Here is a 15,930-nt window from a genome sequence, read left to right on the forward strand (position 1 = left end):
ATCTAGTTATTATAGTGAGATGTTGATTCTGTGTGGCACATTGCCATACACAACCAATGTTTCTTCTCTGTGGCCCTCGTATAGGAGGAGACTTCTGGAGATCACCAGCGAAACGATATACAGCTGTTCATAGATATATGAACTGACATTTATAAAGCTGGTTGGGTGGGTTATACTTACTTTTCTTCTTTAACGATCCGAAGACATTAGCAATCTCCATCATGATAGCGGTAGCCCCTGATGGATCGATGGCTCCATAGGCCCAGGCATCGCGATGATTTCCTATCAGTATATAGCGATCTAGCAAACATTCAAGCAAATATAGACGTCAGATCAAATATACACACCCATGACGTCACTGGTTTTTCAGATAAGCTGACCGACTTCGACGAAAAAGTTCATTATGGTAGCAGATAAATAACCAAGTTGTTACGATTGAGCAAATTACTTAGGGGAGGGGGAGGGGGGCACGCAGAATGGTTGTGGGAAGGGAGGGGTGGGGAGGGAATTAAATGAAACATTTGGATTTACCTGGTTCTGATCTTCCGTAAATGGTTCCTATGATGTTATAAACTTTTCTGACTTCATTTTTGTTGTAAACTGAAAGACGAACTTTTCTGGCAAAAAGAAGAAGAAGAAGGGTAAAAACAAAATTAGGCACAAGGTGCGGTGGACAGTTGTTCACAGAGGAACGGAAGTTAAAATTAAGAAAGAAAAAAATATTGAAAGCATTTTAAGTTTTTTAGCTGGCAAGCGGAGATAAGTGATAACAGTCTCAGTTGTTAAACACTGGAATGGAACGGCTGTACAAAACGGCACTTAAACTAATTCCCACGAATTACTCAAAATATAAATATATATAAAGGCCAATATATTTATTTTTCTGGGACACTTCTACTCGGAGAATATCATGTTGTTCTGTTGGTATCGTTTCTTCGGCAGGAGACAGAAACAGGAGAAAGGAGCAGCTATATAGTTGGAGACATAAAAGAAGAAGACAATAGCGTAGCCAGGATTTCATGTTAGGGGAGCGGGGAGGGGGGGGGGGTCAGTTATCGACCTATCAACAAGAACGTTGTGGGTTATCAGCTATGCGATACACTTTAGAGACTTCAGAGTTTTCAATTTTTATCCAATCGGCCGAGATTGTACAAATATATTCGAATGTTCAAAATATTGGATCTGATTAGATTCACTGGCGGATCCAGGGCCTTTGTTTGGGAGAGGCCAAAGTGGCATTAGAGTGATATGGGGGAGGGGTGCCCCCCTCCCCTTTGGAAAATTTTCTATTGCTGAATGCCCTCAGATGCAATTTGGTGCGACAAAAGTGTACAATGGTGATGCTAATTTACTTCTTAAAAAATGTTTCCCAGGTGTAATTTTCTAAAATATTTATAAAACAAAGTTGGGATCATCTTTCTGAAGAAATTTTATTTCTCATAGGTTATAAATTTCTTACAACCAGCCTGTAACTGCAAAATGGTGTTAAACTGTAAATCCTCATGCTCATACATTTACATAGCTCCCAACTCTTGAGAAGGCAAATGCTGGTCCATGCCACGAATCGACGTCCTGGGGGAGGGGATTTTTTTTTTGGAATCCTGGTGATGCCTACATGTAAAATGGTGGCACTTAGAAAGGCTTTTGTCACCCAAAATTTTCTGAGAAATATGCATTTTTCTTGTGTGTAACATCAATAAATTGAATAGTAGGTGATAATCCATTCTTTCCCGTGGCATGAAAATGTTCGCTGCTCGCCCCAATGAAAAGAAATATAGGCTAATTTGAGGTTCAAATGATGCTGTAAAGGAGGTTTTATACTCTATTATGCTAAATTCTAAAGAAATGATGGTTGCTAAGCCAAAATTTGATGCAAATTTTTTTATGTATACTTGACAATTACAATGCGGTTTTTTCGGACGCTTGTGCGGGTCAGCGGGTTTGGGTGTTAGAATGCGGGTCTAATTCCCGCGAATTGCGGGTCAGTTGGGAGCTCTGCATTTAATTTAAACCACAAAACAAAAAGGTTTAGACTAGTCTACCGCTGCTATTCCTCTCGATATTTTTAATTTCCAATCATATGATTTAGCGGATGTTCGGAAACACTTTTTGGCCCCCCCCCCCCTTGGATCCGCCAGTGATTAGATTATTGTTGATTCGTTTGGTAGAAATTATTCAAGTGGTAATATCTCACTCAAAATAGAAGCTAAGTCTAGGGTGGCGTAGTCAAATTCGTGGCACTGTGGCAGTAGCCAGTAACAGAAAATAAACAATACGGTGGTGTCTTGGAGTCATACGAGTTTGAAGTTTACAGCCTACAGTAGCAGGATTACCATGTTTTTATGTAACATAACAGGTCATATTTAGAGAATTTACCAGCCAAAATCGAGTGAAGAAAGACCAAAGACATTCTTGTTCGATTTCTGACCCTATGTAGCCTATAGTTTGGTGGTTTGCGGGCCTTCTCGAAGTTTGGCTCTATCTACGCGATACCGGCGTAGAGAGCTTTTCAAAAGTGTGCATGAGCTGGACAAAAGGCTAAGACATGGGCGGCGATCATGGGGGACAAGGGGGGGGGATATAGTATCTAATATCCCCCAATATTTGGTGGCATAGTTGTTTTTTTTTGTGGCTATAAATAGGAAATAATGCGTGAGATTATTTATCCAAATCATCTAGGCGGCGGCTGAAACTTCATCCAACAAAATGGTGTATGAAGTAAATGACACTTCGTGTCGTTTCTGTGATCTGTGACAGTGTAGCATGTTGTCACTCATGATTATGATCATAATGTCTGTACATCTCTTGTGTATGAGTGTAAGTACGTACAATCATATATATGATCCACATCGATATGGGTTCACTGGGTTTCCATTTGGCCTGTTTCCTACAAGATTTCTATATATATATATATATATATATATATATATATATATATATATATATAAATGTCCCTCCCCCATATTTGAAACAAATCGCCGCCACTGGCCTTAGATATACCGCTATGCCTAACAAATCTATTTTATGCCCATGGAATCTATTTTAGTCATACATGAGTTGCGATTGAATCATAAATGATATGAGATGGTATAGTCATAAATGGGAATGAGAGATTCCAATTTCCACACTTCTGAAACTTTATGTGAGATCTCTCTACGTTGTTCTCCAAATTCTCCTCGCTCCACCTCTTCCTCTCTCTGTCTTTTTTCTTTGATTTTGGGAAGGAGACGCCCTCATTCCCACCACCCCTCCCCCTCCTCGCCCCTGGCTTCGCTTGGGAGAGAGTGTGCAGGGAACAGGGGGGAGGATACAGAGAGTGGGGTGCTAGGCAGCGTGGTAAGGTAACACTAACGAGCTATAGGTCTATATATAGTAAACGCATAGATAATATGTACAGTCTATTCTCATATATTTGGAGACGGGAAGGTAGATATCATCCAGAGATAGAGAGCCATCAATTTCTAGTGTACAGGTTATGATTCCTCTGAGAAAAGTTTGTTTAGATTTATTGGCGACCTGTTCTCGTCAACAATTATAGAGAATATCTTACAGTATATTGTTGACGTTTGGACTTACCAGAGAGGGAAAAAATACACCCGGTCCTCGTAACATTTTGGAGACAAATTACTTTGGTAAGACTGCATGGGAAAGCTTATATCTCCTACAATGACTCCCTCCGGAGCTTATTAGCGTTCCGGTGTGTGCTTTCTTACCGGTCCATGTGGTAAAAAACTTTACTACTCTAGAACACATGTATTAACATTCATCCTGCGAGACGATTGTCGCAAAACATTGAAAGGAATGTTCAAAAGAAAGGAAAATGGCGTAAATACTGAGGGAGTCGTCCGCTATATAGACAGGGATTACATGCTACCGCCCACGCCCTCCCAACACCCCCTCACTCCCCTCCACCCACCAATTTCGCATAAGTGACTTTTAACAAGTTTGGGTACACCGTCTATAAAAAGATTGACATTCGTAGAAGAAAAGTTTCATTGATGATTTATTGGTTGTCAATTTCATTTACTTTTATTTCGGACTAAGTTAAAAGGTGGATCAAAGTTGTAAGTAAATATTATACGCAGATACGTAATATTCTTTGTCATATTTTATGACGGCATTATCATATCCAGTGGGAGTACTTGGCTTACAGAAAGGGGGAGTGGGCAGGGAATGGAGATTTAGCATAACCTATTATAAATATCATATAAACTACAAACACTAGTATACAGATCGGTAATGAGTGACAGCCTTTGTGTGTTAGCTAACGTTAGGTCACGGACGTGCAACGACACTCCGACAAAATCATAGCCTATCAGTATCAAGTTAATAACTTGTCATATAGCCTACGCAATTAACTATCATATATGTATGGAAAATGGACAGGTCGCTCTATTAGCGTACATTTTTCTCTAAGAAATGAGTGGGTGCGAGGGTAACCTTTGAATCCAAAATCATGCATGGAGTGTGTGACTGCGTATGTGTCGACTGAGCTGAGAGATGAGATGGGGTCGGAGGGGAATAGGAGGCGGGGGAGGTGAGGGGGTGGATATTTCTATCTATTCACTCACGTACACACACAGACATACTTTCTCCCTCTTCCAAACTAATTCTTTCTCTCATTTATATGACGTCAAACTGAGCAATAACCTTCTGAAAAAAGGAAATGTTTTTTTGATAATTGTCCCTGAATTTGTCTGAGTAAGACGCATTTTATCTGTTTTATTTTCTGCTTTCTGTTCTTTTCTACTGTGGTAAGTGGGTCTTTTAAAGCTGCTAAATTTGTCTGGGCCTCATTGCTAAACTTCATTTCCCAATCAATACGAACATGATTAGCATTATCAATGAGTAACTAGGGTGTAAGGCCTAACCTATAGCCCGAATGCTCTGTGTTAAAAACAAGACTGTTACTATGGGCCTATACAGCACAAAAAACTGAAAGAACGCGTCGTGATATATTATAGGCTAATTGGCACTGCGTTTCCCGCGGATATGATGTCACAAGTAAATTGAACGCAATTATGACATTGGCAGCAACATTGTCGTGACAGGTGCGAGGTGCGTGTGTGAGGCTCCATGAACGAGAACTTAGGTATGAATTTAATTCCCTTTGGTATGATTATCCGCATGTAGGGTTGGTTGATTTCGTCGCCCTACCATAAATTCATGACCACATGACACTCGCACTACATTGTAAGACCTCCTTTCAAAGGGGGAGGGCAAATCAAGAGAACTACATTATACAACCAGTATGTTCAACACTGTACTGATATATCTTTTCATTTCACTGGCAGTATAGTCTAAGGATTGAAAATGTTCACTCCGATATCATTCATTTTCAGGCCAACGGTTAAGAGTTATAGCGACTAGTCTGAAAAAGTTTGAAACACTGTTAATTAAGGGGGGGAGGGGCAGGATATTAATTGATTGATTGTTTCAGGGCACAATATGCTGATGCAGATATGGCCTTGATTTGATAAGTAGGTGTTTAGTAACAGGGCACCCGAAACATGCCCGTGGCAGGGGAGGGGCATGACACCAATACGTTTTAAAGCAATAATTAACTCACTTGGGCGTGGTGCCGCCACATATAGCAATTTCAACATCACTACGTATTACTCTCACCCCTACCCTATCCTATCCCCCTCCCCCCCCCATCGCATCTGTGTTTTGGTCCCTCCGGTGTAAGCGCGAAGACCGTACTTAACCCATTATGATGATGCCCTAAGGTTTATCCTCTTTTTAGCTGATAGCACTAAGGATCACCATGCATCACTTAAATGTTTACAGTTACAACAGCTGTGCATATTAACACATATTCAGACCACTGCGCAAATTGAAGACGGCGGTGTAAGCAGGACAGGACCAGAGCCGTATACGGTTCTGGCCAGGACTGTAGCACATTAACTGCCAAATGTTAGGTTTTATAATGCCGTTTGCTGCTATACCGCCTTTAACCACTCGATCATAGCACTGGTTATTCGGCTTCAACTATAACATAAAAACTTATTTTCGTACTCAAAAGGAAAACCGTCACTGAGTTGTCATAATAACACAGCATTTCGGTAGGGGGTAAGGTGGAATGGAGCGGGGGTGGGGTAGGGTAATCAGTGAGTCCGTATAAGCGTTGACTACTTACTCAGTAGAATTTACAAAGCCTGGACCGTATCTGTAAGTGACATTCATTAGGTACCCACGCCACTGGGGATACTCAATGGGTTCACCTCTCATACGCCTGTAAAGAAAATAAATTAAAATACTTACATATTGTTGTAAAGGTTAGTAGGCCCCTGTTCAAAATCCAGAGGTTACCTTTATATACGTCACAAACTGGGCAAGGTAAACGAAAAGTTACCAAATATATATATATATATATATATATATATATATATATATATATATATATATATATATATATATAAATATATATATATATATATATATATATATATATATATATATATATATATATATATATATATATATATATATATACATATTTTTTTTGGGGGGGGGAGGGGCCCACATCATTAATTGTTATCACATTTACCATGTTCGTCGTATAAGCGAGCAAGTTATTCCAGGCACACGACCAAAATACATTTGCATTGGTAGCATAACTGCAATCATAAAAATCGACGTACATGTCACGGTCAGTGGGGTGCACAGAGGAGGGTGTGGTGTGAATGTCAGTCTGCAGGGGGGGTGGTCCAGTCCGAGGTTTTTATATCTAAGGGAAGAATTAGACCACTCCTACGGGTGTACACCTCCCCCTCCCTCCCATCCCCCTCCCACCCCCTCCCCCTCCCCTCCCCCTCCCCCTCCTTCAACCTCACACAAAAATCCAAGAGTATTTTTGACCTCAACTTTGTTTAGCCCTGTACGATAGATCTAATTTATACCTACATTAAGAGGTAACGGGCATCTCGTATTGAGATGCATTGTACTGGGATGGTGGGTAACTCCAGGTCCTCTTCAGGGGTACGATAGATACCCTCTACATATAAAGAAAGGAATAACAAATAGTCATTGTACATCTCAAAATTTTCGAATTGGCATTCTCTCTCCACCTTTCTCCACATCTCGATCTCTGTATGTATGTCTGTATATCTATATCTTTGAAGCAGTAGTATCGAACAGCATCAACATCTTTATCAACATCTTCTCAAGCAGCTGCTTTCATTTTGAAGATAATGTCGTCGAATTATGAGTATTATTTCAATTCAACCCGTTTCGTGAAATAGTAAATATAGATCATAAAGAGATATATAAGGTTCGCAAACCTGTCCATGCTGGGTATAGCTCCGGGTGTGTTCAATACACTTTATGATTTATGGTTATGATTTCAATACTTCGTAAGCGCAAACGTGAATCCGTATATAGAAAACACACCGACTGTCGCCTATACGGACGTTACGAGTATTTCCGTCGGGTTATATCATTGAAGATTTGAAGTCGGGTATAAAGGTCACACAAATCACTCACCACAAACACAAAACCGTCAGTCTACAGATCCTCTACAACAAGGTTTCCTTAACTTTTTTCCCAAGAACCCTCTGTGGATGTCAGAGTTGTCCACAAACCCCCAACTTTTCGAGACACGATCTGAGTCATTATTATACTATAATACGCATAACAGTGCTTCGTAAAAGATCAAGCTCATAGTGTAATATTGTAGAGTTTGTCGAGAGGTACGACTTTTGTACATTACTAAATTAAATGATATATCAAATTTTAGTTCAACAAAAATTACTCTAGTTTTGACTTTCAGAAACGTCTCACGAACCCCCTGGGATGGACTCACGCACCCCCTGGAGGTTCATACACCCCAGTTAGGGAACCCCTGCTCTACAAGATGATATTAAAGGGGCACGACATGGATACACTGGCCTTCGTGATATAAGTTTGTGCTAAAGTGATACCGTTGACATATACCATAAGTACGACATGCGCATGCGCAGTTGAATCATGACATGCTCTTAGCCTGATCGGCATCAAGATATCACAACATCAGGCGACAATCCATCTTTAATTTTGATTTGACGTCACATTCCGATATGGGATAACTTACCTGGCAAAGTTGACTTTTTACGATGACGTGGTATTACATAAAATGATTGTCATGTTGTTATGGGTTATGTCTTTATAGCATTATGTGTAGCTTCAATCGGTTTAAAGTTTTCAAATTGCTACCAAGCATCCCCCTCCACCCCACCCTCAACCCCCCCCTCTTGCACAGGCGTAATCAATAAATGCAGGGGAATAGATTCATTACGAACACTCAGACCACTTCTATCGCCACAGTGATGGTTGAAGAACACTACATCCAAATGAAAGATGACGATATGCGTCCCAGTGTCTGGATATAGAAAATTACTGGTTTATCGATTGATTTTTCTGACTTTGCTGCGAATACTTCATTCCTTTTATTACTCTGTATACATGTGTCTTAAATTGTTGTACTTCTTAGTCCCATGTTAAGTGATATGCTTCCATGTAAAGCGCTATAATTTATTATTGTTGTGTTTTTCATTATATCGGTATATTTACGACACCTTTTCATAATCATATACACCAATGAACTGATGTGTGTACTTACCAGACGCAGGGTAGCCGGGTGTCTGTGGATCACCGTTTTCTAGGGCAATGCTCCCTCTTTGAATACCGGTATCAGGGAGATAGATACCGTCAGGATAAGTTGGGAAACCATATACCTGAGCTAAAAAATTCGGTTCCGTGTAGAGAATCAGCCCAACAGCACCGAATCGGGCTGCATTCTTGGCCTGTTAAGCAAATCAGAAAATATTTAAAAAAATCATACCGACAGCTGTTTAGCGAGCGTTTCCGTGAGTGAACTTTCTACCCCAGTTCATTTCACGAATCAATAAACTTTCTCTTCCCAACGATGAATGAAAAAAATAACAGAAAAAAATATGTAAAAGTTTGCGTTTGTGAATTTTTTCCCATCATTAGACATGACCGACGTTTACATTGCAAGTTCTTGTCAGAATACAAGTTTTGATTTCAGATATAGACTAATGACAAACCTCGGCAGTTTTTATCTTGTCCATCATTCTCATAGGAGGCTACGATAACAATTAGTAGTTGTGTCATCCAATTTATTCAAAAGCTCTTCTTTGTGGAATTGAGAATTTAAACTCTTTAGCTTTCTGCTCTGTTATATAGATCTACAAGTACAAATGCTGTGGTGGGCTTTTTTTTTTGGGGGGGGGGTGGTCATGAACTTTACGATTGTTCTGCTTTTTCATTATGTACTAGAGACCTCAAGCTAGGACGGCACATACAGAGAGAGAGAGACCCATACACACATACACACATACGCCAACTTGACTGCATATAGGTTCCGATGCATGTAGAGCATCGGAACCTAAAACACTCAAACTGTGCTCTATGTTTTACACTGTGGAGCTGGGTATTCTTTCAATTTGCCATATCTCCGGCTGTTATCCACTCGATTAAATTCCTAGTCCTTTCTTCCAGTGATAAATAAATCCATCTTGTCAACCACTGTCTACCTTTAAGTTGCGAGGAAGACTGGGTATACGCTCGTATATTTTCATTTAAAGAGGATGAAAGACACCTGACAATGTTAATCTTTTTTCGTACAAATACAATTACACAATGTACCATAAACCGGTCATCAAAAGCAGGATTACTCCTCTTTTCAAAAGCAATGTTTCCTACTCTCGGATTCATACGTCAGAATACAACAATTCCCTCTTCATTGATATAAAATCCAAGCCGATTGGATCAAATTTAGCTTCGTAAATTGCAGTATCCAATAAAAGGCCTTGTAAAATTTGCATGTAGAATCTTGAGCTATTTATTTTGTCTCATATTGCTTCTACACATATATGTACTGGCAAGTACGCAAAACTTGATCCAAACGTTTTTCTCTCAATTTTACCTGATATTAAACGCAAAAAGATGTAAGAGGACGTTATATGTTACAGAATATAAGTTAAGTTAGTAAACGTTCTAATTGTATTAAAACATCATTTTCAAGACGTCCAAAATGTGGGACTAAATTCCGCGTTTGTTGTTGAGGTTTTAATTGCAATGCGGACATGGCGTTTTTGGCACCGTCCATTATTATGGAGGGGGTTACTATCTTCTTATTCGTAATATTTTAACATTGTGTGTTAATTTCAGATCAAGGGGACACGGAATTGTTTATTTAATTAATTTAACAGAAGAAGTCTTTAATTCCAGGTGCAGATTTGGTACCAAATACCCTTGTATTTGATATCCCAGTAATTCCAGTTTTAGGCTGTTGATAGCTTCAACGACACAAAACCCCCTAAAATAACCGTGGAATAGGCCAAAGCAGTGTTTCGTTTACAGCAAGCTTTTTCACGAATGACATCTCGGATGGTGAATAAACCTTGTACAGTGCTAACTTCTCCGATGAAATTGGAGCGTTTGAGGAAGAAGGAATTGCTACTCCATATATCGAAAGCTTTCTTGCATGGTTTGATTGAAAAATTCAGTCTTTACCTTACATTGTAATTCTAGAGCTCTATTTTCAATTCCTCTGAGGTCACAATGCTGTTCCAAGCCAGGTATAAATAAAATAAAAATGAAAACCAATATACCCTGCCTGGCAAAATCACACTGTTTCTATCTATTATTTCAATCGGTTGGATTGAGAAGTTTGCATCCAGCCTGAATATTCAATCTGTCATATTCAATTAAACGGAGACAGAGTGGCATTCACACTGACTTTACACAAGTGCAATGACTATATGGCGCGGTCAACTGTATGGAACGCCAAAATGATCACCGGATATGGTGATGTTCTGAGATACATATTTAAGTTCTAAACGATACATCCATAATCTAAGCTAACATGTAGCTGATGTAAACATATTTTTATGGTGATGTTGTTAAGTGTCAGTTACACAACCATATAAAACACATTATTCTTCATATGTTTGTGAACCTATCGGTGCTCTCTGATATGCGCGCCAAAATACCTCACCAAATACAATCCTGCCGTCCGACTTTTGTCAAATGCGTAAAATCACCTCTAATAAATGTCACGTACATTTTCTCCTTTGACAGCTGTTACATATATGTATACATTGAACACATCATTTAATATCATCCATATGAGCATTATCGTTTAGAACATGGACATATATATTGTTTGCCCTTGTTTGGTGAGCATTTTGGCGTTCCATATCACCTCCACCGTGAACCTTTCCAACCAAGGACTCTATATCATTGCGGCATTAAAAACTTCGGGTATGTAGTCGAAATTCAAAAACTTTCTCATACAATCACTGTATAAAAGGTGTGCCGACCTTTTGACGAGACAATTTTGTCGCATGCTACGTAAAGATTGGCCCTATACATTCGCCTCTAGTTTGATCTCTTCTTGTATTTTAAGTAATGTTGCCCACCGCTGGTTTCCCATCATGATGTATCCTTGACCTAATTCAAATGGTACTTTCATCCTCACCTTGTCGCCTCTGTAAATTTTCTCGTAGCGGCAAATGGCGATGTTTCCCTCCACTGTGACATTCTCGTATAGCAGCTGTACGAAGTCCTCAACTCGACAATAGTTGACATATACCAAATCACCCTGATCAACAGAAACAAGATCAGCGTTAGATGAGTGTCAACAAATAGAAAAATAATGACACATACATCAGTTATGCGACAGGGAGCATTTCAATCACCCACCCGTCCCCTCCTGCATATATTTCATCCGTCAACCACATCCATGCACCCATCCCCACCCCCCTCCATCTCAATCCATTGTTCTGCTTCAATTCACTTTCTCCTCCCGCTCGAGCGAGATGCGCACACACAGTGTTTATACACACAGCAATTCTGAGGGGTCCTCAAATTGAGGTGCCGTGCCTGACAGAAATTTACGTCCTCGAAATGATATATAGCTATATGTACGTATGTGCGTGTGTGTGTATGTATGTATACGTACCGTAACCACTCCTGCCTTTGCATACGCAATGAATGCCTGCATAATATTTTCATCTTTCACGGTGGGATCCAGGGTTTCTGGTTGTGATTCGAAGATAGTAACGTATTCATCTCGTTCTTCGTCCATCTCCACGACTTCTACCTTTGTAAAAAGAGAAAATGGAGAACAGCAAAACGTATGCCGATAATGCAATTGACAGTGTGTCGGTTATTCCAAGGGTTCAATTACGAAATCGGTGAGAAAAGAACAGATTTTGTTGTTTTCTTCATCTGCGAAAGGTTGCACCACCGGCCGGATCACCAATATTTTAATCCAAATATGTTAGAAAGCCAAATAATGGTCACAGATGTCCAAACTTCAATAGTTTCCAAAAAATATTTCCTCATCAAGAGATGATAATTGTGTCAATCATTCCTCCTCTTTATCTATGAATAATGTGGATTTAAATTTGTAAATAACATTGCACATGATAAATAACTTATCAATATTAGATAAGTTTCATTTGTCGTTTTGAGATATCTCGAATACTGTTTTTTTTTTGTATCACGAATTATTTTGTTTATATTAATTCTTTTTTGTTATAAAAAACATATCATAATAAATTAAAATCACACTAAAGAGGCATATATGACAGAGATTGATATCAGTTACAGAACTACAGGTTTCCTTTTTCTACTTTCATTAAAAAAAAGATATATTTGTGGCATTGTCTGGTACCAGGTTCTGTAAGCTTTCATTGCCGGAGGACCCTTCTAGACTCTTCCACCCCAAAATCGACGAGTTATGTCAATCACTACCAGAACACGTAGCGACCAAGATAGTAGAACTCACACCTAAGCACCCATCGTTGGGTACGTTCTATACTTTACCCAAAGTCCACAAACTTCCTAAATTAATAGCAGACGCTCAACAAGCACTACCCGTAGTGACCCCTTCTGACCCTGAGAATATCAGCCGTTCAGACATTTGTAAACTAGCCAGGGCACTCAAACTATTCCCACTTCAGCTTGCCGACCTATTATTTCAGGAATTGGTACGCTTACTGAGCATCTTTCAGGACACTACTCATTTTTGGAGAATTCTTAACACTATTCAGGCGTTACCGATTAATTCCTTATTTGTTACTATGGACGTATCCTCTTTGTACACTAATATCCCTCATGACGAGGGAATTATCGCTTGTCAAAATTTTCTTCGTGAGTATGACACCAACCTCACTTTAGCTGATGATCTTGGTCCCATTTTACGTTTTATATTAAGTAATAATTATTTCTCTTTTAATGGGACTTTTTGTACCTTGGCAGTCAACCTTTACAAATAATCGTTGTTACAAACGCGACCAAACGACATTTACAAAGTTGGTAAGTTTGATTTTCAAGTTCATAAATGTTGGGTTGAAGGACAGTTTAACATATATACATGTTCCTTGAAGCAACCAGCCCGGAAGCGAGCGTGACTATTGGAACAAATGTCACAGCGTGAGGGAAATTCACCTAACTGTTTCTAATTAGTCACGTGATTCATTTTCACATCCATGTTTTCATATCATATAGTACTAGAAATCACAAGGAACTACTTAACAGAGACCGATAACCACATAGCGGTTTGTGTTTGAAGATATAATACACATTAAAATTCACATACAAGGAATGTTGTTATCACTTCTTTGGGTTGAAAGGAATCACATGATTTATTTCAGCGGCGGCCCAATTTCTTCTTTTTTTTACTCTTAGTTGAGAAGTAACGGTTTGTACTTGTGCATATCTGTACTATTGATTTACTGTTCCCTAAGAGACAAATTAACTCGTTTTAATATGCCATGTGGTTCTGTCATCACGTCATTAGACACTGTGGAATTCGAAGCGTTATATACTAACTGGAAAAACCTCACACTCGACAAATGTGTGTATGGTATTTTGATTGGTTGCTAAAGTTTGGAGGAACAAGTACTGCTAAACGGTGCACCAAGTTTGTCCTTCATCAATGCTTCAATTTTAAGGGACGTGGTATATGAAAATGCAAAATTCGATACTAACTTACAACGTCACGATACAAGTTACATGCCGGTGAATAGTAGGTTGGGGTTGGTATCAGGACCCTCGACACAGCTTTGAGATTTGGGAGGGATAACTATAATAGATACTTCCGGTTACCCACTTCCGTGTGGACGTTTCACTTCGGATTACTGCCTTGTCAATGTCGACTTGTCAGTTGTATCACACAGTAATGTATTAAGCAAACAGTCATGTAATGCTTACCACTGATGTAACAAAATCAACAAGTGAATTCAATATAAACAAAGCTATAGACACTAAATTAGATAGGCTTTTAACCTCTTATGACATTAATAAACATAACCACCATTTTGACAAGACACTAATGTAATTTACATCATCAAACAGTGAGAAGAATGGTGAAAATCTGTGGGATAAAATGGTCTTAAAATGTTCATTTGCAATGATTTACAACGATTTTGATTTCAATCTACTACTTTTGATTAATGAAACAATAATTGTAAACAAATAGGGATATAGTTAATTACCGAATAAATGACAAATGCCAACTGCTAATTTAGTGTTTGACATTGTAGTTCCTGTGGTCGCCGGACAGCCAAACACACAGGATGTTACAAACCTAACATTATTGTTAATCACGTGATATGAGATCATAGTCACCTGATTATTTTATTCAGTCATGGACAAATGCATGAGACCATGCTCCTCCGGCCCAGGTCAATATCAGGCGCGGATGAGGGATATAAACCCACAACCATTCTTTTCAAAATTCACCCAAAACTCAAAATGATTTATGAGCAAACTTGTGGTCAAACCTTATTATAGGCCTAATTTGTTTCATATATATTCCTCAGAACGCACTATTGACGTCTGGTTCTCAGCAACAAGCAGTGTATAAAAAGTACGAAAGCATATGTCGCATGCAGGCTTGATCGACGTCCTCTAGCAATAATTTGCAACAATGCTATTCATTAAAATGGTCTCCTCCTTAGCGTTTAATCTTGTTAGTATCCAGGCTTCCATCATAAATACCAACATCCGATCGCTGTCATCCGAGGGACATGAACATTTATTCTGACATTCCAGTGGTGTCGTGAGCACCAATTATACTTCAACGCTGTATCTGCAGATAACTTCTTAGTCTGGTTCAACGATTAATGAGGCCTAGGAAGAGGCTTAGGTTAATTACAAACAAAACAGAGCATAAAGCTAGCCAGCCAGCATAGCACTGCACTAACAGTTCACGTTGTGAGAGTGTATACACCTGCAGAACTTCAGATAGTGTATGTCCTTGAAATGTTTAGGCCCTTCGACACATTCGAGATGAACTGCGAGGGGTCTTGTAAACACGTTTACGTGTTGTAATGCCATATAAACATTCTATTATATACTCATGGACTCATAATTTTGGGGTATCGATTATAGCTTAAAAAATGTCGTCTGCAAATATCACTCAGTTTGAAACATATAGTATCAACCAAAGCGACGGTCGAAGTTTGGTTTTTGGAAGCAAAACCTATCTATTCCTTCATGGTAGATACGATTGCCCACACATTTGAACACTTTCTCATCTTGCGATAAGCTGTTTTCAAGTTATGGCTTCATATATAAATATAAATATAAATATAAAACAAAAACACATGCACATAACCTATAAACAAACACACCCATACACACATATACTTGGTTTCTTGCCTATCTACGGCAAGTAACCAAAATTTCAAACCCTAGTACGGTGGCACTGAGGTATCACGTTTAGACTTGCTCAAGTCTTCAACCCTGTATGAAGGAACACTTAAAAAATTATGTCTCCCAATCGGGGTCGAATTATTCTTAGCTGTTTCGACTGTTCTTGTACAGTTGTTCATTTTACGATATCTTTATTACATCACGAACTGATGCTGATTGGATTTGCTTCTTCGCTTTAAGGGCCAACGTGAAAACAAA

General features: G+C 39.0%; 1 protein-coding gene across 1 annotated transcript in view; it reads right to left on the reverse strand.

Moving 5' to 3' along the window:
- Positions 1–15,930, reverse strand: part of LOC139961613 (putative N-acetylated-alpha-linked acidic dipeptidase) — a 44,411-nt gene that overhangs the window by 12,500 nt on the left and 15,981 nt on the right. The window contains exons 3-9 of the mRNA XM_071960935.1: positions 11,969–12,109; positions 11,486–11,608; positions 8,600–8,783; positions 6,907–6,997; positions 6,140–6,235; positions 532–617; positions 181–300 (exon numbers count right to left, since the gene is read on the reverse strand). Coding sequence (XP_071817036.1) covers positions 181–300; positions 532–617; positions 6,140–6,235; positions 6,907–6,997; positions 8,600–8,783; positions 11,486–11,608; positions 11,969–12,109 — 841 coding nt within the window. The remainder of the gene's footprint in view (positions 1–180; positions 301–531; positions 618–6,139; positions 6,236–6,906; positions 6,998–8,599; positions 8,784–11,485; positions 11,609–11,968; positions 12,110–15,930) is intronic.

Source organism: Apostichopus japonicus, chromosome 20 (assembly GCF_037975245.1).
Source record: "Apostichopus japonicus isolate 1M-3 chromosome 20, ASM3797524v1, whole genome shotgun sequence".
Lineage (NCBI taxonomy): Eukaryota > Metazoa > Echinodermata > Holothuroidea > Aspidochirotida > Stichopodidae > Apostichopus > Apostichopus japonicus.